The sequence below is a fragment of the Neofelis nebulosa genome, chromosome 17 (assembly GCF_028018385.1).
Source record: "Neofelis nebulosa isolate mNeoNeb1 chromosome 17, mNeoNeb1.pri, whole genome shotgun sequence".
Lineage (NCBI taxonomy): Eukaryota > Metazoa > Chordata > Mammalia > Carnivora > Felidae > Neofelis > Neofelis nebulosa.
In genome coordinates this window covers 61,346,500-61,366,635 of record NC_080798.1, presented here as the reverse complement: position 1 = coordinate 61,366,635, position 20,136 = coordinate 61,346,500, and the positions used below count along the sequence as shown (strand labels likewise).

The window sequence follows — 20,136 nt, the reverse complement described above, 5'->3', positions numbered from 1 at the left end:
TTGGGGCAGACAGCCTGCCGGGACCAGGACGTCTGGTGGCCCCTCCCCAGCAAGACGCGAGCTCTAGGGCCAGTGTCGCGTTGCAGAGAAGCTGAGCCTGGACACGGAGGACCCGACAGACGTGGGGCGCAGGACGGGACCGGGCTCCAGGGGTCCGGGTGCCCAGAGACTTGGGGAGAACAGTCTCTCCTCCCTCCCACGGCCTGAGGCACAAGTGCCAGCCATCACAGGCAGGAACGAGGGCCCTCCGCCCCGAGAGCCGACGTGGAAACGCCCCGGCGCCCTGGGTGCTAGGAATGGTCTCAGGAGGACCGGGGCTCCCGCGCCAGGACGCGTCCCGTCCACCAGACAGAAAGTCCCACCGGTGCCCTCACATCCTCCCTCTGCCGAGAGCCAGCGAGGGCACGGAGTCCTGCTTTGTGCGTCACCTGGAGCTGGGGGGCAGCGCCCGGCTGGAACCCACCTGTCTGTCAGCCGGCCCCGCAGCACGGCAGGGAGGAGGTCCAGGCCGTCGATCGCCCTGTCGCTGGGCGGTGCCAGGCCTGCGAGGGACAGGCCGGTGGTGAAGAGGTCCATGACGCTGCCCAGCTGGTGGCTCACCTGAAAGGGACGTGGCACAGGCATGCTCAGGATGCCCTGCCCCGACCAGACGGCGCCAGGGGCAGCAAGGGGCACGCGGTCACAACCCTACGGAGCACGCACGCAGACAGCGGCCTTCCACGCCTGGTGCGCACCCGCACGGCCACACGCCCCGGCCCAGCACCTCGCCGCGGGTCCCGCCTTTTCAGCCCCTCCCAGAACCCCTCACGTCCTTGGGGGTCGGGCGGGCTCACGCGTGGCTGCCACACTCTCGCCCCTCGGGACCCTGCAAAGGAGGGAGGAGCCCTCTCGTTGGGAGAGTGGCTTTGGGATATTAGGCCCCAACGGGGGCTCAAGCTGGCCCACGTGACCCTGGAGCGGGCCGAGGCCCTGTTCCAGGCCCATCCCGAGCCCTCACAGCTGCAGCGGCTACGAACGAGAACCAGACAGAAGCGAAAAGACGGTCTGGGGAGAGGCCAGCAGGTCCAGCAGGGCGCCGTCTGCCCTCTCGAGGCCGTCACCGTTATCTCAACACTGAACCACTGGGAACTTCCCAGATCAGGTCTGAGCACAAGTGGAAAAGAGACCCCCGAGGCCCAGAGCAGCAGGGAGGAGGGCGCCTGGCCAGGGCTGACGGGAGGGCGAGCGGACGGGACGGCAACCTTTCTTGCAGAGACTACGCTGGCCCTGAACGAACGGTCTAACTCCACACAAGCAGCAGGACGGGCCCGAAGAGAGGTGCGTCCTCAGAATCGGGGCGCCTGCTGGTCTCCACGGACGTGGCTCTGCCTCTTCTGGAGTCTCCCGGGGCTTTCCCATCGGTGGCCCCCGCTCTCCTCAAGCCCAATCTGGGGGTGACGGCTGGGTCCGTGGGGAGACCCGGGGGGTCTGCTGGCAGATCTGGCGAGGCAGGCATCCCCCGTGCACACGCTGTTGGCGGGACTTTAGCCACCGCTTCCCGCGCCCCGGGGGACTGTCACCTCAGGGCTATCACGTGACATTGCCACGAGCAACTCCGTGTGGAAACTGAGCACACAGCCCGCGGCTGCTCGCGTCCCTGGTGCCGCTGCCCAGTGCGGGGGGAGCAGGACGGTCAGCGTTTGGTGCGAGCTGTGAAGGTTTGGTGCGAGGACTGTGAGCCTCCCTGCACAAGGGAGGAGATGGCCGCTGGCCTTATCTTGTTCCCGTGACTTCTCTCCTTGGCCGCTTCTTTTAGGACACAACAAAGAAAAAGAAAGAAACCCAGATATCTTAACCGTCTGCGGAAAACGGGGAAGAGGGTGCCGTGCGGGTGGCACGATGGGAAAGACGGGGTGTCTGACGTCCTTAGGAGCACGGGACAGCCGGGAGCACACAGAGAAGCTCTTTTGAAAAACAGAAACTCTCAACGTGCACAGAACGTCTTTGAGAAAACGCAGAAGGTCTGTTGCGGGCATGTGGCAGGAAGTCACGGACGCTTCTCCCAGCACTCCCGAGACTTCACTCCGGAAAAAAAAGGCTGTAACTCATCAAGTCGTGCTACCAGATGCGAAAGGGGGGCCGAGTATCTGCAACCGCTGGCACAAATGACAGGGCGTCACCGCAAGCTGTCCGCTTCAATTCCAACACGTGCCACGGGCCAGTGCAGGGAGGGCCACACGGCTCTGTTAGGTACACTCTCCTCCGGGGAGCAGGGCCCAGACGGGTGAGAAGCCAGGCACGCGAGGGATGGAGGGCGATCCCAAAGGCTGGAGCCTCCCCTTGGGACAGGGATCCCCGTGGACACTGTCCCAAGGAGGAGTGGCTGTGGGGAGCCACGGAGGGTGGGCTTCGTGCCCCACACCAGGGGTCTGCTCCCAGTTCTGCCACCTCCTAGCTGGGAGATCCTGACAAGTGACTTCCTCTTCTCGGCCACAGTGTGCTAACGTGTGGCACGGGAGGGGTGGTGATGAGGAGGACGGTGACAGTAACGATGACGGTGATGGTGACGACGGTGGCAGTGGTGGTGATGAGAACAGGCAGGACACCACTCACCCCCCGCCACGTCCACACCCCAATCCCCGGATCCTGTGAACATGCTTCCTTACGGGGCAGAGAGGAACCAAGGCTGCCAAGCAGCCGACCTGAAAACAGGGGCTGACCTTGGACCCCCAGGGAAGGCCAGTGTCACCACAGGGTCCTAACGGTGGACAGGGGCGGGAGGGCCAGAGTCAACGTGACGAGGGGACACTCGACGGGCCATTGCTGGCTTGGGCGACGGAGGGAGGGGCCGTGGATGCCTCTAGAAGCCGGGAAAGTTGAGGAAACGGGTCCTCCCGGGAGCCTCCAGAAGGAAACGGGGCCCGTGACACCGATGCCGGCCCGTGAGGCCCGTGCTGGTCTCCCGACCCCCCGCCCGAGAGACGGGGCTGTCGTGTAGGCCACTAAGCCTGGCAGGTGTGACAGAAGCCACAGGTGTCACGGGAGGCCTCGTGGTGTTGCTGTGAGGGCAGACCCGAAACCAGCACTGGGGCTCGTCAAAAGAGGAGGAAGGCCAGGTAAGACACGGCGACGTGCGTGTTTTCACAGGTCAGCCTGGACGCCCCCGGGGACAGGAGTCTGAACTGAAACGCCAGGGACAGAGGGCACTGCGCGTGGTTCTCAGCTGAAGGAGGAACGGAGCGGGTGCTCCGAGGAGAAGAGGCTGCCAGCGGGGACGGCAGGACGCACACCGGCCCGGGCACGAGGGGCCAGGCCACCAGGCTGCGGTCTGCCCTTGCACGCCGCACACACCGCCCAGCGGCTGCCGTCTCTCAGACGGCCCGCGGAACCAGTGGCCCGGGAGACACGCTCTGGGGAGAAGCTTCCGCGGCCAGGTGAGGGTCTTAGAAACTCGGCGTGCCCTGAGCCCTCCAGGTGTGCGCAACACCCGTTAGCACGCTAAGGCTCTGATAAAGTCTGCTTCGCTCGGTGTAACTCAGGCCGGCCACGTTTGCCGACGGCAGCCGCCGCCGCCCGCCCCGCTCGCCCTCCTCCAGCCACCTCAGCCTTGGGAGGCGCCGGGAGTCTCGCCGCCCCGGAGCCCTGGGGGGTGGCCGCTCTGACTCACCTGGCCGGCAGGGATCCGCCCGGGCCACCACGCGATCGCAGGCTCCCTCACCCCACCTTCAAACGTGGTCTGCTTCCCGCACAGGAAAGGGCCGTTGCTACCACCTGGGGAGACAGGGGGTCGCCCATCAGATGCCTCCCCGGGTCCCCAGGGTGGCACACGGCCTGCTGGGCGCTCGCCTTCAGGCGGCGTCTCTCTGCCACGGCCCACCCCCTCCCCCCATCCTCCCGGCCCCTCGGGGCGATGCTGCTGAAACACGCAGGCACCTCCACACGGGACCGGCGCAGACTTCACAGCTCAAGTTCGAGGTCAGAACGCCCCAAAGCGGAACATCGTGTCCCCGGTGCTGAGCGACCACTCAGATTCGGAACGTGAGCAGTGTTGTGACCAAGGGCCACGAAACGTGTTCCCCGAGAGCAGGTTACTAGGGTTTACGGTCACCTGCCAGGCGTGGGGCTTCTTAGCACCCCTGTGTGTGGGGCTGGGGTCTAGTTAAGACGCACCACCCCGAGTCCCGTGGGGGGTTCATCTGAGAAGTCCCCCTCTGAGCAGGTGGCCCCTGAACTGCACCTGTGGGAAGCGTCAGCGGCCGGCCAGCCCCAGAGCACAAAGGAAGGTCCCCAGCAGGACACGTGGAGGACTGCGGCTGCCAGCACGAGCTGCCCGGGGCTCCCTCAACCCTGGTCCCCCCTGAGATGGGGGGAAAGTAAAACGGGGCAGTAACCCCTGGGGCTTGCTCCTACGCCGACCCGAACCCCACCCCGTTGGTGCAGGCAGGTCTGGGGAGAGCAGCTGTGGAGGGAATGCAGGCACTGCGCGCACAGGCGTGCGGATCCCGGGACGGCGAGGAAGACGGGATGTGCTGTGTCTGGGGGGCTCACGGGGGCTCAGAGTGCCCACGAGGGTCCACGGCTCACCCAGTCCTGCTCCTCGAGCTGTGCGAGGAGTACAAAGATTTGCGCTCGTATAAATACGCACGTGAACCATTCCGTAATTCAGGCACAAAGACGGGCCCGGGAGGCTGGTGGTCACAGCGAGGGCGGCCGGCAGGGAGGCTCTCCGGGATGTCGAGCCGGGTGGGGACTGGCACCCCGCCCCCACCTCTGGGACCATCAGCTGTACGAGGGGAGCCTGCCCACGGATGGAGCCCCTCCAGGGGCCATGGATGGCACCATGTGGCCCGCCTGGGGCCCCAGACCAGCCAGGCCGGACCCTCAACCGCTGCCGTCACCGAAACACGATTCCTTCTCAGCCTGCACCTGTCTGCCCCACGGACACCAGCTACAGGGTCCCTCAGCACCTCCCCACCCAGGCCTGTCCCCGGAGGGCTTCCCGATCCCTGCAGCCTTCCTTCCAGAGCTCTCTGAGTGACTCAGGGCCCTGCTGAGGCTCCGGTGTTTTAAAGGAAAATGGGACGAAGAGACGTGGCACGATGGGGGGCGGGGGGAAGACCCTTACAGGACACCAGGGTGGAACATCCTTGCTCTACGAGACGGAGCAGCCCGAGAGCTCGCTGCGCAGCCCCAGGGGCCACAGCCCCGAGGAGGCCCCCTCGCGGAGCCAAGCCAGGACCCCGGGGCAGGGGGCTCACCCCTGCCCTCCTAGACACCACCTCCTCCCCTGAGGCCTGGAGATGCCCCAGCCTTTCAGGGGCGGAGGGGGCGCCGTGAGACGTGGCGGGTGGCCCCTGCCGGTCTCCTGTGTGACTAGGCCCAGGCCAAGTGTGGCTCTCGGGCCTTGTCCCGTCGGTTCCCACTGGACGAGGGCCCCCAGGAGGGGTCCCTGACAGAGTCTCAGAGAACACTGACCTTGTTTAGGGGCAGAAACGAGAGCAGCACCGTTGTCAGACGTGAAGAAGACAAACGTGTTTTCCGCGATCCTCAGGTTCTGGAGAAGCCCCAGGATTTTCCCGACACTGTCGTCGATCTCCCGGACAGCATCCCCGTACCTACGGGGAAAGAGGGCATCAGCGAGCAGCGAGGCCCTGACTTCCGGGACGGACAACACAACAGACTCGCTGAATTCAGAGAAGAGGGGGAGGAGAACTCCAGATCTCAGAGGCACCCCAGGACAGAGCCAACCAGACCACTGCAACCCTCCTTCCACGAAACCCGGGCTGAGGGACAGCGTCAAAGAAGCACAGGGCTTCAGTCTCTGTGCCTGCTGATTAAAGACGCAACGGTACCGAGTGCCCCGTCCCTGGAGGTAATCAAGCACAGACGAACCCTCCAGCGGGGGGGGGGGGGGGGGGGGGGGTCTGCGTCTCTATGACCAAGGACTCACCGCCCTCGCTGGCTGGTGCCCAAGAAAGGCCTAGAAGCATACACAGGCGCGTGAGTGGCGTCGATGGCCCAGTAGAGAAGGAAGGGGTGCTGAGCCGCCTGCTGCCTCTTAATGAAATCCAGGGCTTCCTGAGGAAAACACACCCCCTTCCTGTGCCCTGGAGGCCGGCCCGCCCCCCACCCCGGAGCCGGCCCAGCCCGGGCTCCTATTACCTGCAAGTACAGCTGGGTGAGGTTGGCTTCTCCGGTCTTCACGTCAATTGGAAACTCCTCATAGTATCTGACAAGGACACAAACCCAGACGAGAACCAGACTTCAGCCCAGGGAAGCCTCCTCCTCCACGACCGCACAGGCGGTCACGGGCCTCATTCAAAACAAAGATGCGTCAAACGAGAGCGGATTCTGGCACTGCTCCTGAGGCCACGGCGGCTCGAGGACGAGGCTCCCGGCGGCCCCCATCTGAGAGAAGGTCGGAGGGGGAGAGGACAGCAGAGGAGGGTCAATGGTCACCCGGGGCCGCTGGCAGCTCACGGGGGCCGTGTCTGCACGGCACCAAGAACGTGCCGGAAACCGCCGAGCTGTGCGCTCTGAGCCACGCGACTGTCTCGACACACGGCCACTAAAGAGGCAAGGACGTGACCTAGCTTTCTGGCCCGCGATGCGCAACGAGAATTTCCACCCAAAACACGACAGAATGAAAAAGGGAGGAAAATGAAGCCACGTGAAACCCAAGACAGACCAGGGCCTGACAGGCCAGACCAGGGGTTCCTGGAGCAGAGCGCCCCGGCAGGCTCACAGGGAAGGGCCGAGCCCCATGGTGCCCTGGCACGCGGCCGCGGGCCAATCCGGGGCGGGCAGACAGCGCGGCCGACGGGCTCGAACCAAGCCTCGGACACCGATGTGGCTGCGGGGCGAACACCCCTGCTCGGGGGAGGCGCTCTGGTCGCCGTCACGGTTCTAACCTTTTCCGGGTTGAGCCCCTGCAGGTGTGGCTCGGGCAGCAACCCCAGGCCCCGAGTCCCTCAGCCCCGGGCAGAACCACCAGCTGACAGAGCAGAGCCCGGGCACGCCGGCAAGCGGGTGGTCCCAGAACCTCCGTCCTGCCCCCATGGCAGCATGGGGGGCGGGCGCCACCGTCCTCGGGGTCGGGGGGGAGGGACCCGTTACCTGCCGACCATCTCCCAGTCCCTGTACACAGGGATGTTGGGCCTGGCCCTGTTGTCATAAGGTCCAAAGTGACAGTTGGGGGATCCAAACCATTCGTCGAATCCGTGCTTCAGGGGGTGGAACTGAGGCCTGTGGCCCAGATGCCTAGAAACAGGAACCCAGGACGCTTCAGGGACCCCTGCTCAGCGGTGCCCCAGAGTTCTGACCACAGACGACAACCCCTTGCCTTCACGGAACGTTTCAGGAAACAAGGGCGGCTCCCGTGCCCAATGTGCACTAAGCCCCAGACACACCAGGACCTCTTCCTCCAGGAGGGCACCAGGCCCACCCCCCCCAACAGGCAACGGCAGAAGGCACTGGCCACAGAGGGTGCCAGGCACAGCAGCGTACCCGCGCGTGGCTCCAGGATGCCAGGAAGGGCACCAGACGCAGGGTGGGGATACCTCACACCCACCTGGAACCACCCAGAACTCCAACCGCAGCCCCGCCCCCACACTCCAGCTTCTTCTAGCCTTTTCCTACTTGTCGGGACAGGTCTGTAGGTTCAGCCTCCCTGAGCGTGTGAGGAAGGCAGTGTCCCAGTAATTACCAACCTCTCGGGATACGGTCATCGATCGAGAGCCTCTTCTCCCGGTTACCGATAATCGCGCCCCCAAAGATGGCCCGGCAGGCCCTGGGTGAACTGACTGCCGGGACCTGACCTCATCACACACTGGGGCAGGGCCAGGACCCGCCAGGGCTGCTCACTGAGCCAGCGCCCTGGCCCCAGATGCGGGTGGGTGTGCCCACAGGGGGACAACGGCCGAGTTTCTCCCCGGATCAGGCTCTGGACTGTAGGCATCAGGAGGAGGCGACCCCGCCCCACACGCTCATCCCTGACAACCCTCCCTCTTGGGGCACCGAATGTCAGGCTCTCCTGCCAACGGGAGGTGCCCATCGGAGGGGCCGGCAGAGCCTGAGCACGGCTGGACGCGTGTGGTGCACCCTGGCCACGTGCTCTTGGGGAGCAAGGCGACCCCACCGGGGAAGGGGGTCACATATGCTCTCGTGACCACGCGAGCTCGCGCACAGCGTCCCTGCAACAGAGGGTCCTTCCTCTCCAGCCCCAGCGGGGAGCAGGCCACAGCGGCCGCCCGCGGCACCCCTGCCTGCCCGCCTGCGTCGGCTCGCACGGCCTCTTCCTGACGGCAACACCCGCCCGAGGTCCTGCCGACGCGGAGCCGTCCGGCGACCACGCTCAGCCTGCGGTGGCAGCGCTCGCGGCCCCCTGGGCCCAGGGCGGCCCAAGCAGCCTCTCGCTCGAGTCCTGGCCGCACCCATCCCGGCACTTGGTCAAGCCGAGGAATTCTGGACGAGGGGCGCCGGGAGTAAGGTCAGGGAAGTCCGGCCACGGCCGCCAATACCCTGTGTGGCCCTGTGACGGGCCCCCGCCCGGGAGGCCTGCGGGACGCGGGGTAGAGCTGCCTGCCGGGCTGGGCGCCGCCCAGACTCGGTCCCGCAGGCCTCGCTGCCGCCCTCTGCCAGTCTCCCCGGCACCACTCTGCCCCGCCACCGCCACCTGCTGGGAGCTCTGCTCCCGGCCGGACTCCGGAGCGAGAACGCGTTCCTTAGGCAGCTTCTGGAGCTCCTGCGTTTCCGACCCTTACTCTTCCGGTTTCTGTGGACCCCCCGTCGACGTGACCCGGCACCCCCCTCCCCAAGGGGCACAGACGAGGCGCCCGTCCCGGGCAGAGCAGTGCCAGCAAGTGCCAGAGGGGCCCCGGTGCAGCGGGGGGGCCACGAGGGCTGGAAAACCGGAGAGGCTCCCGGTAGGAAGCGGGCTTGCTCTTTCCCAAGAGCCCCGGAACTCGGGAAAGGAAGGAGAGAACACCTGGCCTCCACACCTACCCTCCGGGGCTGCGCACCCGGGGACCCCGGGCAGTTAACAAGCCGTTGACCCTGCTTCTGGCACGAACACGCACAGCAACGCGAGCCTCCGGGGTCCCATCACCGGGTCCCGGCGGTCCCACACCGAGGGGCTGCCCGTCACCTCCCGCTGGCTCTTCACACCACCCACACACAGAGCACCTGTGCTTGCCGACACGGTGTCACCCGTGCCGGACGAGCCGCACTGACAGGCACCCCGGGGAGACGAGCAGGGGGCAGGGTGTGCGGCCGGGAAGGTGACGTGGGAGCGGGACACCGGACTCCCGCTCCCACCCGAGGACCCGCCTCCGGGAAGCGTCTCGCCAGCATCCCTGGCGTGGGGCACGCTCCAGAGCAGGGTCAGGACTCACCACTTGCCCACAATCTTGCTGACGTAGCCGGCCCCCTTCAGCAGCTCGGGCAGGAGGAGCTCGTCGTCCGGGATGCCGCCCACGATCTCCTGGGGGGTGTAGGCTGCAGGGCAATACGGCGTGTGCTCCCCGGGCTCTCTATGCCCCTGTTTCCCCAGGGCCCCCCGAGATCCCCGCAGCACGACCGTCCAAGTTGCCCGGGTACGAGGAGCAGGGAGGGGTGCTGGGCCCGGCCGTCCTCGTCACAGCTGCAGCCGGAAAGAGACGGGGCGGGCCCTCCACCGAGTCCCTGAGAAGACCGCCCACTACCCCCCACCTTCCTCTTCAAAAGCACGGTTTTGGGGGCGCCTGGGGGGCTCAAGTCGGTTAAGTGTCCGACTTTTGGTCTCGGCTCAGGTCACGATCTCACAGTTTGGGGGTTCAAGCCCTGTGCTGGGCTCTGCGCTGACAGCACGGAGCCGGCTTGGGAGTCTCCCTCTCTGCCCCTCCCCCGCTTGCACGTGCGTGCGCCCCCTCTCTCTCAGAATGAACAGGTAAACTCAAAAACAATGCAGTCTTAAATTTCTCTTGCTACTGTTTATTTTTGAGAGAGAGAGAAAAGGAGAGCGTGCACGTGTGAGCGGTGCAGGGGCAGAGAGAGGGGGAGACACACAATCCCAAGCAGGCTCCAGGCTCCGACCTGTCGGCGCAGAGCGCGACGTGGGGCTCGAACTCACGGACTGTGAGACCGTGACCTGAGCCGAAGTCGGACGCTCAACCGCCTGAGTCCCCCAGGCGCCCCCAAAACGCACTATCCTGAGCGGAAGCACCACAACGGTCTGTTTCAAACGACGTGCTACAACCTGAACGGCACCTCCGAGCCCAGGTGACAGGCACCACTCCGCAGACGCAAGGTCACATGTGACCACGGTGACCAGCCCCGGCCCTCCTCCCTGGGCCCCCCGCGCCCGCAGACGCCGTCGGTGGGTAGCGTACCGTTTCTGGCCCGCCCGTTGGTGGTGTAGAAGCCGCTGCGGATGGGCAGGCGTCCGGTGAGCAGAGCCGCCCTGGCTGCGCGGGGAGAACAGAAACCGTGGCGAGCCCGAGTCCCACGCGAGCCCCACGGCCGGCCCCTCCGGCCCTCCTGCTCCTCCCGGGGCCGCACGTTAGGCCGTCTCTGCAGCCCGAGTGGCCGTCCCAGGAGGCCACGGGCGGCTTCTACCTCCCCACCCCGTGACGGCACGGGGCCCGGGCCCCAGGGGGAAAGGCCGCACCCGCCTGCCAGCCCTTGTGGCGCTCTGCTCGGAAGAAAGGCGGGAGCGGCGGAGTCGGGGCCGCCCGGGTGCCCGCCCCCGCCTCGTGCCCGCGGCCCAGCCCCGACTTACACGGCGAGCACAGCGGGTTGGCTGAGTAGAAGTTTGGGAACAGCGTCCCCTCTGCGGCCATCCGGTCCAAATTTGGGGTCTCTCTGGAAGGCTCTCCGTTCACGCCCAGGTCGCCCCACCCCATCTGCAGGAGACGGCACGGAGAGGTGGAACCACCTCCTTCCGTCTCGGGGGAGTCGCGACGGGAAAGCCGGAGCTGCCGTCGCCGCGCCCCACAGCCGCAGAGCTCACCGACCACACCCCAGCGCCCGGCGGCCTCCCGCTCGCGGGGCCGGCGGCTCAAAACACACATCTAGGCGCAGCGAGAAGCGAGAGCCCCCGAGCCTGCTGCGCAAAGCCAGGCCGAGGAAGAAGCGGCCGGGCTCCCCACCAAGCTCGCCACGGCGTGGCCCCACGCCCGCGCGGTTCCACTCCCGGGTCTACCCGGGGAACGGCCAGCTGGCGCCACACGCAACCACACGAATGACGCGAACGTCCACGGCGGCGCGATTCACGACGGCCCCCGAGCCTGTCACGTGCCGGGTGCACGTACAGAACGCGGCCCATCCACGCGGTCCCGGGTCGAACGTCAGGTCCACTCGGACCCCGCGCACGCCTCCTATTTGGAAACGCGGGTGTCATCCGCTAAGATGTGGAATCGCTGGGGGGAGACGGGCCCCAAACTCAACGACTCCTGTCCAGACAGGAGATGCGGACACGGGGAAGCCGTGGGAGGAGAGAGGCTGAGGGCCGAGGCCACAAGCCGGGAAGGCCAGGGGCCACCGGAGCCGGAGGACAGGCAGGAGAGGCTCCTCCCGAGGCTCGGGGGAGCCAGTCCTGCTGCCACCCCAATTTCCCTCTGGCCTCCAGGACTGGGACAGAAAAGATAACTCTTTTTATTTATTTACTTACTTAGACAGAAAGAGAAAGTGCGTGCACATAAACATGGGCACTACTGGCGGAGGAACAGCGACGGGGAGAGAGAGGCTCCCAAGCAGGCTCCACGATGTTAGCGTGGAGCCCGATGCGAGGCTCGATCTCTCCGACCCTGCGGTCGTTCCCAACATCTTCTAAACCCCTGGGGCGCGCGCCCGCCCGGGACCTGCCCGCTTGCAGGCACACGCTGAGGGACACCGACACAGACGTCCGTCCGTGGTCCTGGCCCTTGCCGGGTGCCACCCGGGAGAGCCGAGGAGGCCCCGTCATGCCTGCCCCCATCCTGCTCCCTGCACTGGGCCTCCCCAGCGAGGCTGACTCAGGCAAGCCACCTGAGCCATCAAGGCAGCGCACCCTGCAACCGGGCCTGGAAGACACGGCTGGGGGCGGGGTGGGGGCGTGCTTCTGGATCCTGCTGGCCTGAAGCCACAGCGGCTGGGCCTATCCGGTTGGGAGAGCCAGAATTGCTATCCTCGCCTGAGTCACTCCGAGTGCGTGTCATGTCATTATCATCAGCAGGTCCCAAGTAACCCACGTTGGCCGCCCAGAAGTCTGGAGGACTTCTGGCTGCCAAGCAACCCCAAGGCCACAAGGAGGAACCTGCACGAGAGAGGCCCAGCCCTGACCCTCCCGGCCGCCTGTGACGGTTTCCTGTTGCCCCACGGCGGGTGTCCGGGGGGTGGGGGGCTCCCCACGTAGTCCCCTCAAGCCAAAGCACCGCGGTGCCGGTTACGCACCACCACTTGGGACCTCTTGGGCCTGAAGCCACGCTTTTGACAAAACACAGTCACCCGTGCACATCTGGGCCCTCCAGCAGCCCCTCGAAAAGGCAGAACGAAACAGAAGTTAATGGATTTCGACCCAGCGTCCCCAAAACACGATCATTTCAAAACACTACGACATAAAATGCTACGGGCGCTGGCGAAGAGAGCGGGTACTGCCCGGGGACAGAAGGGGAGGGCAGGAATCCGAAAGGGTGAGCCTTCAGGAGAGTGTGGCCAGCCCAAGGGGCCTGCTCACACCAGCCTCCGGGGGGCCCGGCTCTGAGCGGCTGGCACACGCAGGGAGACACAGAGGGCGCGTGTGCAAGACTTGTTGTTCCCCAGGAAGCGGAGTTTCCGTCACAGCCATTGGGACGGGGTCTCCCGAGAGGCCACAACCTGCTTCGGGAGCAGCTGTCCCCTGAGCAAGTTCACACACTAAAGACCAGCACGTTCAGTGTCCCCGGAGGGCAGAACCACAGAAGCGTCTGGGATCTTTCTTCAGGACTGCTGAAGAACTCTTATTTATTTATTTATTTTTTAATAAAAAGAAATCACGATTTTAATAGGGAAAAGTTTTGAGAGACTTTACGCTCATTTTCTTGAGCTAAATCTCTGAAACCTGAATGTTTCCCGGCAGCTGCGTGAGGCCCATGGCCCTGGTCCAAAGGTCCCGTGAGGGTCTCTGTCTGCCTTTTGGGGAAACTCCAATTTTTACTCGAACAACTTTATTTTTCAATTTTATTTACTTTGAGAGAAAGAGCGAGAGAGAGAGAGAGAGAGAGAGAGGGTGCACGTACGCACACGGGAGGGGCAGAGAGAGAGAATCCCAAGCAGGCTCTGCACTGTCAGCACAGAGCCCGACGCGGGACTCAAACTCACGAACTGTGAGATCATGACCTGAGCCGAAACCACCAGCTGGACACTCAACCGACTGAGCCCCCCGGGCGCCCCTACTCAAAACACTTCTGACACTAACTCTGGGAGTTCTCCACACCAACTGCTTCTTCAGCTCCTGGGTGCCAACCACCCAGTCCTGCCCCACCTCTCAGGAGCTGGCATCAGACCCCACGGGTCAGGGGCTCAGTGCCACAGGCTGGCCCCACCGCAGACACCAGCTGCGTGTTCCAGGCCTCTGTACTTCTGACGGAACCCAAGGACTGGCTGCCATGTCTCACAGAGCCCAGGAACGCGTCGTATTTCCCGAGACCAGTCTGTCCTAAAGGGTGTGACTCGGGAACACCAGATGGGATGGACGGAACAGCCCAAGGGGAGCCTGGGTGGGCAGAAGCCTGCTTGCCCCCTGGTCAGGCCACCCTCCCGGCACCTCCATGGAGGTACCAGCCTGGAACCCCTCAGCTGCCACTGCTCGGGGTTTTCGCGGAGGGTTCGCTACAGGCCGTGACCGATTAAGTCACTGTCATCAGGGATGGAACTCAAACTCCACCCCCTGGCCTTCCCTGGAGGTCAGGGCCAGGCTGAACGCTCCCCACACCAGCCTGGCCTCGGCCTCTCCGCGGCCGTCCTGAAGCTCTCTAAGGGCCGCAGCTGCCGGCCGACTCACACCGAAGCGGAGTCCTTCCGAGGGTTTGAGGAGCGCAAGTCACAAGAGGGACGGGGCCTGAGCGCTGTCGAGCACCCTGGGCCTGCCCTCTGTGCTCCCGCTTTTCCCTGACAACCCACTCTAAGTTCAGAGTCTCCACTCCCAGCTTCTGCAGATAGAGCAAGGTGACAAAGTCACAAGGGGACGCACCGACAGCTCAGCCTGCTGCCAAAAATCCTGTGAACCCCTGCAGGGCCGGCCCCCCAGAGTGGCCCGTGTGACCACGCCCCTGGGGCCGCACACACACCCAGCAGCTAACATCCTCTGCTCTCAAACCCACAAACGCCTGACCTGAGGCCACAAGTGTCTGCAAGCCGGGAGCGGCCCCAGGCAGGGCACACCCGGCAGGCCAAACACAGAGAAAGTGACTCTCAGGACAGGGGGCCGGGTCAGCTCTACACCCCTTCCCTGCCCCCAACACCCTAGGCCCTGGGGGAGGGGGAGATGGCAGCAGGATGTGAGGGGGGTGCTGAGAGCCGGTCTGGGCTGCCCCTCTGTCCTTCCAGAGCGGGAGGGCGGAGAAGAAGTCGTCCCCTGGCCGGCCTGGACTTGGCCACTTCAATTCAGCTTTACTGCAGTAAGACCACGGATGACAGGACCAGGTTCTAATCCCACCCCGGTGGGTGCCACAGGGCCTCCCCCACCTACAGCCTCACCTATAGCCCCACCTCCTGCCCTGGGGCAGCTACCTCCTCCCCCACAGCCCCCCCCCCACCTTCCCCACCCATTGTCTGCCCCACCTACGGTCCTCCCCTCAAGGGCCCTTGGCCCTTCCCACCTCTACTACCTCTCCCCAGACCCCTCCCACCTCCCCCACGGCCCTCCCCCCCCCCACTCTCCCTCGGCCTAGCCAGTCTTCCCCCCCCCCCACGGCCCTTCCCTCCACACTCCCCCTCGGCCTCCCCCACCTATGGCCCTCCCCCCCCCACTCCCCCTCGGCCTCCCCCACCTATGGCCCCCCCCCACTCCCCCTCTGCCTAGCCACAGTCTTCCCCCCCCATGGCCCTTCCCTCCACACTCCCCCTCGGCCTCCCCCACCTATGGCCCTCCCCCCACGGTCCTCCCCCCCCCCACTCCCCCTCGGCCTCCCCCACCTATGGCCCTCCCCCCACGGTCCTCCCCCCCACACTCCCCCTCGCCCTCCCCCACCTATGGCCCTCCCCCCACGGTCCTCCCCCCCCCCACTCCCCCTCGGCCTCCCCCACCTATGGCCCTCCCCCCACGGTCCTCCCCCCCCACACTCCCCCTCGGCCTCCCCCACCTATGGCCCTCCCCCCACGGTCCTCCCCCCCCCACTCCCCCTCGGCCTCCCCCACCTATGGCCCTCCCCCCACGGTCCTCCCCCCCCACACTCCTCCCCCCCACACTCCCCCTCGGCCTCCCCCACCTATGGCCCTCCCCCCACGGTCCTCCCCCCCCACTCCCCCTCGGCCTCCCCCACCTATGGCCTTCCCCCCACGGTCCTCCCCCCCCACACTCCCCCACGGCCTCCCCCACCTATGGCCCTCCCCAGCCCACGGGCCTTTCCCCCACGGCCCTTCTCTCCCTCATGGCCCCCCCATCACCTCCCCCACGACACTCGCACGGTCTCTCGCCACCACGGCCCTCCCCCCACTCCCCCACGGCCCCTCCCACTCCGGGTCCTCCCCCGGAGCCTGATCGGCGGGTGCACTCACGTCGTCCATAAGCAGGAGCAGGATGTTGGGGGGCCGCCGGCCGTCCGCGGCCCCGAGCCCCGCGATGCTCAGCAGCAGCAGCAGCAGCAGCAGCACCAGCCGCCAGGTCGTCGCCGCGGCAACCGACGCCATAGCAACCGCGCCCGGCGCCATCGAGCCCGGGTCAGCGGCAGGAACCGACCGGCGCGCGGGCAGCTTTTCCGGCCGGGCGGCGGGGCGGGGCCAGGGAGAGCGCGTGACTGGCGCCCGGGTCACGTGACACGCCCGACCGGGCCTCCAAGATGGCGGTGTGCGTGGCGGTGATCGCCAAGGAGGTGCGTATGCGGGCGGGCCTGTCCCGCTCCTGCCCCGGGCGGGCGCCCGCCGACAGGCTGCCTGCGGGGACGCGGCTGCGGGACCCCTGTCCGGGCCCCGCCCTCGCCCCCTCCCTGCCCAGAGGGCTCCGCGAGCACGGGCCTGGGGGGCTTCGCCGCGCCCCGGTGTGGTGGGGGCGGTGCGGGGACAGGTGCCGCCCAGACCCGCGTCCGCAGCGGCTGGAGTGTCAGCCCCGGGGCGGGCACGGCCCCGGACCCCCGCTTCCGTCCGCCCGTCAGTCCGCGGGCTCCGTTGACTCTCGCTCCCGAGCCTAGCTGCACATCCTGCTGCGCGGGGCGCTCGCGCTCGGCCGCATCTTCGCCCGCCCGACCGCCAGCAGCCTTCTCTCCACACTGCAGCCACGGTGCTGTTTTAAAGCTAACCGGACCGTGTCACGCCCCTGCCGGAAATCTCGCCAGTGGCGGCTTGTTGCCTTCGGAGAACGTCAGAATAATCTAGTCGCGTCATGCCCCTCTCCCCGAACCACTCCGACCCAACGGAATTACCTGCAGCTTTCTCACCTCTGGGCCTTTGCGCTTGGAACGCTCCTCCCTCTTTCCCATTGCCATCTTCGTACATTGGTCACCTTAGATCTCCTTTCCTCCAGAAGGCTGTTTCTGAATCCTCAGACGGCTGAACGGCCGTCCACGTGGTTTTATATTGTATTCTTCTGTGTTTCCAGAAGACCAGGCTTAGGAGGTGATCCTTAGGGAAGCTTTTCAAGGGTGGCCTTGTCTTAGCACATAGCGGGTTATTTGCTGGTGGGTTTGTTGACTGTTTCTCGCTAGATGTTAGTCCCGTTAGGGTAGAGAGAGCATTGTGTTTCTTATATCTGTGCGGCACCAAGAGCAGGACAGAATCCGTGAATTGTGGCATGTGGGAGCCCGTGGAAGACCCGATTAACCCCTGGGGTTGGAATGGTAAGAATTGGCCGTGCAGAGATGAAGGAAGGTTTGAGCTGAGCCTCGACAGCGTTTAGTGAGAGGGCACCTGAGTGCCTCTGCCCAGGTGGAGCGGTAGCAGTGAGGACGAATCGGGAAACAGCTAGTATTGTGGGCTGGGATGACAGCACATTCCAGGACGGGGCCCCACACAGAAGGCCAGCGACTTCTCCAGGTGCCAGGGCTTGTAGTCGGGCTGTGCTCAAACCCAGTTCTTCTGCCCCTGCCCCCCGCTGATGATGCCCCATGCAGGCAACAGGGAAACCTCAGATTAGCCTGGGTTCCCTGAAGGCAGTGCCCACAGCAGCTCGGAGGGTTGCGCGATGGGTTTTAGAGAATGAGAGTATGTTCCTGTGACTCATTGGTTCTTGTCGTCCGTGTGCTCCGTGGCCGTGTCCTCGTAGTCTGTGCACACGGGGCGGACCCCCGTCACCTCAGTTGCCGACATCCTTTCTTGCAGAATTACCCTCTTTACATCCGCAGCGCCCCCACAGAGAATGAGCTGAAGTTCCACTACATGGTACACACATCCCTGGACGTGGTGGATGAGAAGATCTCCGCGATGGGGAAGGCCTTGGTGGACCAGAGGGAGCTCTACCTGGGCCTGCTGTACCCCACAGAGGACTACAAGGTGTATCCTTCACACCTGGCGGGGGCTGGTCCCGTGGGCGGTCTCCCTACGGGGCTTCGCTTCCAGAGATTCCGCCTCCGGCTTCCAGGTGGGATCAGGTGATCTCAAAAGACATCTTGGAATATCGCTTGCAAAGAAAGCGAGAGCTCTCAACCAGCAGAGAATTAGGGCAGCTTGAGGCTAATTGGGACTTCACACCCTTTTTTACGTTAATTAGGAGGGTCACGTGGGAAGAGCTGGGCATGGATTCCCTGGAACTGAGTGGCAGTCTGCACCTGCCCTTTGTCCGGTTTGCAGAAGCAGCAGGAGCCCTCTTAGCGCCTGTGAGGACTGCCTCCCGTGCCGTCTCAGTGGGGCCAGTGCTCCTGAGCAAGGACAGCAATTCTAGACTTGTCACCAGGCCCAGCCCCACGAGTCACCGTAAAGTTTTGACCAGTCCCTGGGGACAAACGGCATGACATCCGTGGAGTTCAGAGGTCATTCCACGAGCAGTGCTGTAGCTTGCCCTCGATGACATCTGCCCGGGAGCCACCGTCCCACCAGGGGAAGTGGCCCGTCGCGGTGAGGGTGCCTTAGGCAGGGTCTGCCTGGTTCTTGGGCTTCTGCACTGGCAGCACTGCTGGGCCAGGAAGTGATGGAGAACGAAGTTGAGGTGCCCCAGGGTGTGGGCAGGGGGCCCCCCCGGAGCTCCGATCGGGAGAAGACTTAGCTGCCTGTCCTTCTCCTGTAAACACCAGAAGCTGCCCCAGGGAAGTGTGCAGTCCCCCCGGCATGGTCCGTGTGGTCCTTTCCCGGTGTGGTGGGGCAGGTCCGGTCCAGGGTCCTTCTTGATGCAAGGTTGTTATATTTTGCCAAAGTGGCTTCGGAGCCGAGGGACGCACACAGCTGGCCCTCTGCTCACACGCCGTCCGCGGTGGTGCCGTTTTTCGTGCCGTCACAGAGTCTCCGTATTGAAAGAGTGTTCCCCGGGGCGCCTGGGTGGCTCAGTCGGTTAAGCGTCCGACTTCAGCTCAGGTCATGATCTCGCGGTCCGTGGGTTCGAGCCCTGCGTCGGGTTCGGTGCTGACAGCTCAGAGCCTGGAGCCTGTTTCAGATCCTGCGTCTCCCTCTTTCTCTGACCCTCCCCTGTTCATGCTCTCTCTCTCTGTCTCAAAAATAAATAAATGTTAAAAAATAAAAATAAAAAAAAAGAAAGAGTGCTCCCTGACCAGCCGTGCAGATACGGCTACGTGACCAACTCCAAGGTGAAGTTCGTCATGGTGGTGGACTCCTCCAACACGGCGCTGCGAGACAACGAGATCCGCAGTGTAAGTGCGCGGCGTCTCAGGATGTTCCTGGGCTCGTGCGTTTTCTCTTTCTCGCTTTGTTTTCAAACGCCGAGAAGCCAGAATTGCGGCAGCCGCGGCGTGTGCACGTGAATTAACACCACTGATTCCTTCTCAGATGTTCCGGAAGCTGCACAATTCCTACACAGATGTGATGTGCAACCCTTTCTACAACCCTGGGGACCGCATTCAGTCCAGGTGAGCTGACTGCCGTGTGGACCGTGCCTTGCAAAAAGCTGCGATTCTGAACGTGAGGGAGGGAAGGTCGATTTCAGCCACGGGCCTTGTTCCTCCGAGGAGTGGTTCTGACGCAGCAGAACCTGGTTTTCCAGTGATCCCCACATGGATTCCGACATGTGAGAAGAGGATGGGGCAGCAGGCCAGGGCACACACCCTGCCCTCTTGGTTTCCCGCGTATGCCCCGTAAGTCCTGGGGCACCTCCGCGGAACCCACACACAAAGACTTGGTCTTCGATGTCAAACTGGGACGGTTAGGAGATTGGGTCGCAGGTATGAGCCACACAGGTCTCAGGTCGATGCAGATGGGACATGAGCACATCACAAAGATGCTTTGTAAAGAAGCATTCACGTGCACACGTTCCAGATCCGCCCCTGGGAATTCCCTGCGTTCCTAGACACGGTTCCTGGGGGGCTCCTCGTAGCCGTCAGGCGAGAGGACCCTGCAGAGACCCAAGCTGGGCCCTTCCCGTGGTGCCTCCCCTCAGCCCCGACACTGTGTCTCCCGGGCTGTGCGGGACAGGGACCGCCGTTAGCCGTCCTTGCTGTACCGTGGCCCCGTGAACCCACACCGCAGCCCCGCACCCCTTCCTGGAGCCCCAGCCAGGGCAGGGCCGTGAGGCAGGAGGAGATGGGAGACTTCGGTTCTCATCGCCTGGCCTCGAGGCCACGTTCACTGGACTTTGGAGGACTCCTCCGGTCCGGGGGTGCAGAGCCCGGTCCGCTTCTCCGAATCGGTCTATGTTTCTTTGCAGGGCCTTTGACAGCATGGTGACGTCTATGATGATACAAGTGTGTTGAGCGAGAACTCCGCGGCCGTTGCTTGAAGACAAGCACTGTGTACATAAGCCATCGTCCAGATGGATGTTTACTATCCCGTGCCTGTTCCTGAGCGTCCCTGCTGCTGGGGGCAAGGCCTCGGGCACGGTGCGTGGAGACTAAAGGTCTTCTGAGATCA

General features: G+C 64.7%; 2 protein-coding genes across 6 annotated transcripts in view; one reads left to right on the top strand and one right to left on the bottom strand.

The window, feature by feature from the left end:
- GALNS (galactosamine (N-acetyl)-6-sulfatase) overlaps window positions 1–15,926 on the bottom strand; it is a 25,207-nt gene extending 9,281 nt beyond the window's left edge. Inside the window, exons 1-10 of one of the 3 annotated variants that reach the window (XR_009256179.1) lie at window positions 15,691–15,926; window positions 10,736–10,859; window positions 10,347–10,421; window positions 9,372–9,474; window positions 7,096–7,239; window positions 6,142–6,208; window positions 5,930–6,057; window positions 5,455–5,594; window positions 3,647–3,750; window positions 464–600 (exon numbers count right to left, since the gene is read on the bottom strand). Coding sequence is in view for 1 of the 3 variants with exons in the window: in XM_058709012.1 (XP_058564995.1) it covers window positions 464–600; window positions 3,647–3,750; window positions 5,455–5,594; window positions 5,930–6,057; window positions 6,142–6,208; window positions 7,096–7,239; window positions 9,372–9,474; window positions 10,347–10,421; window positions 10,736–10,859; window positions 15,691–15,843 (1,175 nt within the window). In the remaining 2 variants the exon portion in view is untranslated. The remainder of the gene's footprint in view (window positions 1–463; window positions 601–3,646; window positions 3,751–5,454; window positions 5,595–5,929; window positions 6,058–6,141; window positions 6,209–7,095; window positions 7,240–9,371; window positions 9,475–10,346; window positions 10,422–10,735; window positions 10,860–15,690) is intronic. The other 2 variants (XR_009256180.1, XM_058709012.1) reach the window with 2 other exon arrangements.
- Window positions 15,906–20,136, top strand: TRAPPC2L (trafficking protein particle complex subunit 2L). 3 transcript variants are annotated; one of them, XR_009256181.1, is made up of 6 exons: window positions 15,908–16,004; window positions 17,446–17,618; window positions 18,836–18,923; window positions 19,060–19,139; window positions 19,274–19,364; window positions 19,934–20,136. XR_009256181.1 is itself a non-coding variant. In XM_058709015.1 (5 exons), the coding sequence occupies exons 2-5, from the start codon at window positions 17,503–17,505 to the stop codon at window positions 19,977–19,979; spliced, it is 330 nt and encodes a 109-aa protein (XP_058564998.1). In that variant the 5' UTR covers window positions 15,906–16,004; window positions 17,469–17,502; the 3' UTR covers window positions 19,980–20,136. The 3 variants fall into 3 exon arrangements, 2 of the variants coding, with proteins under 2 accessions (XP_058564998.1, XP_058564997.1); XM_058709015.1 differs by lacking the exon at window positions 19,274–19,364 and having other exon boundaries at window positions 15,906–16,004; window positions 17,469–17,618; XM_058709014.1 differs by lacking the exon at window positions 19,274–19,364.

Coding starts and splice junctions, on each gene's coding strand:
- TRAPPC2L (XM_058709014.1), top strand. CDS start 15,972: ATGGCGGTGTGCGTGGCGGTGATCGCCAAGGAG. Junction 17,619..18,835: donor CCCACAGAGGACTACAAGGT/GTATCCTTCACA, acceptor CCAGCCGTGCAG/ATACGGCTACGTGACCAACT. Junction 19,140..19,933: donor GGGGACCGCATTCAGTCCAG/GTGAGCTGACTG, acceptor GTTTCTTTGCAG/GGCCTTTGACAGCATGGTGA.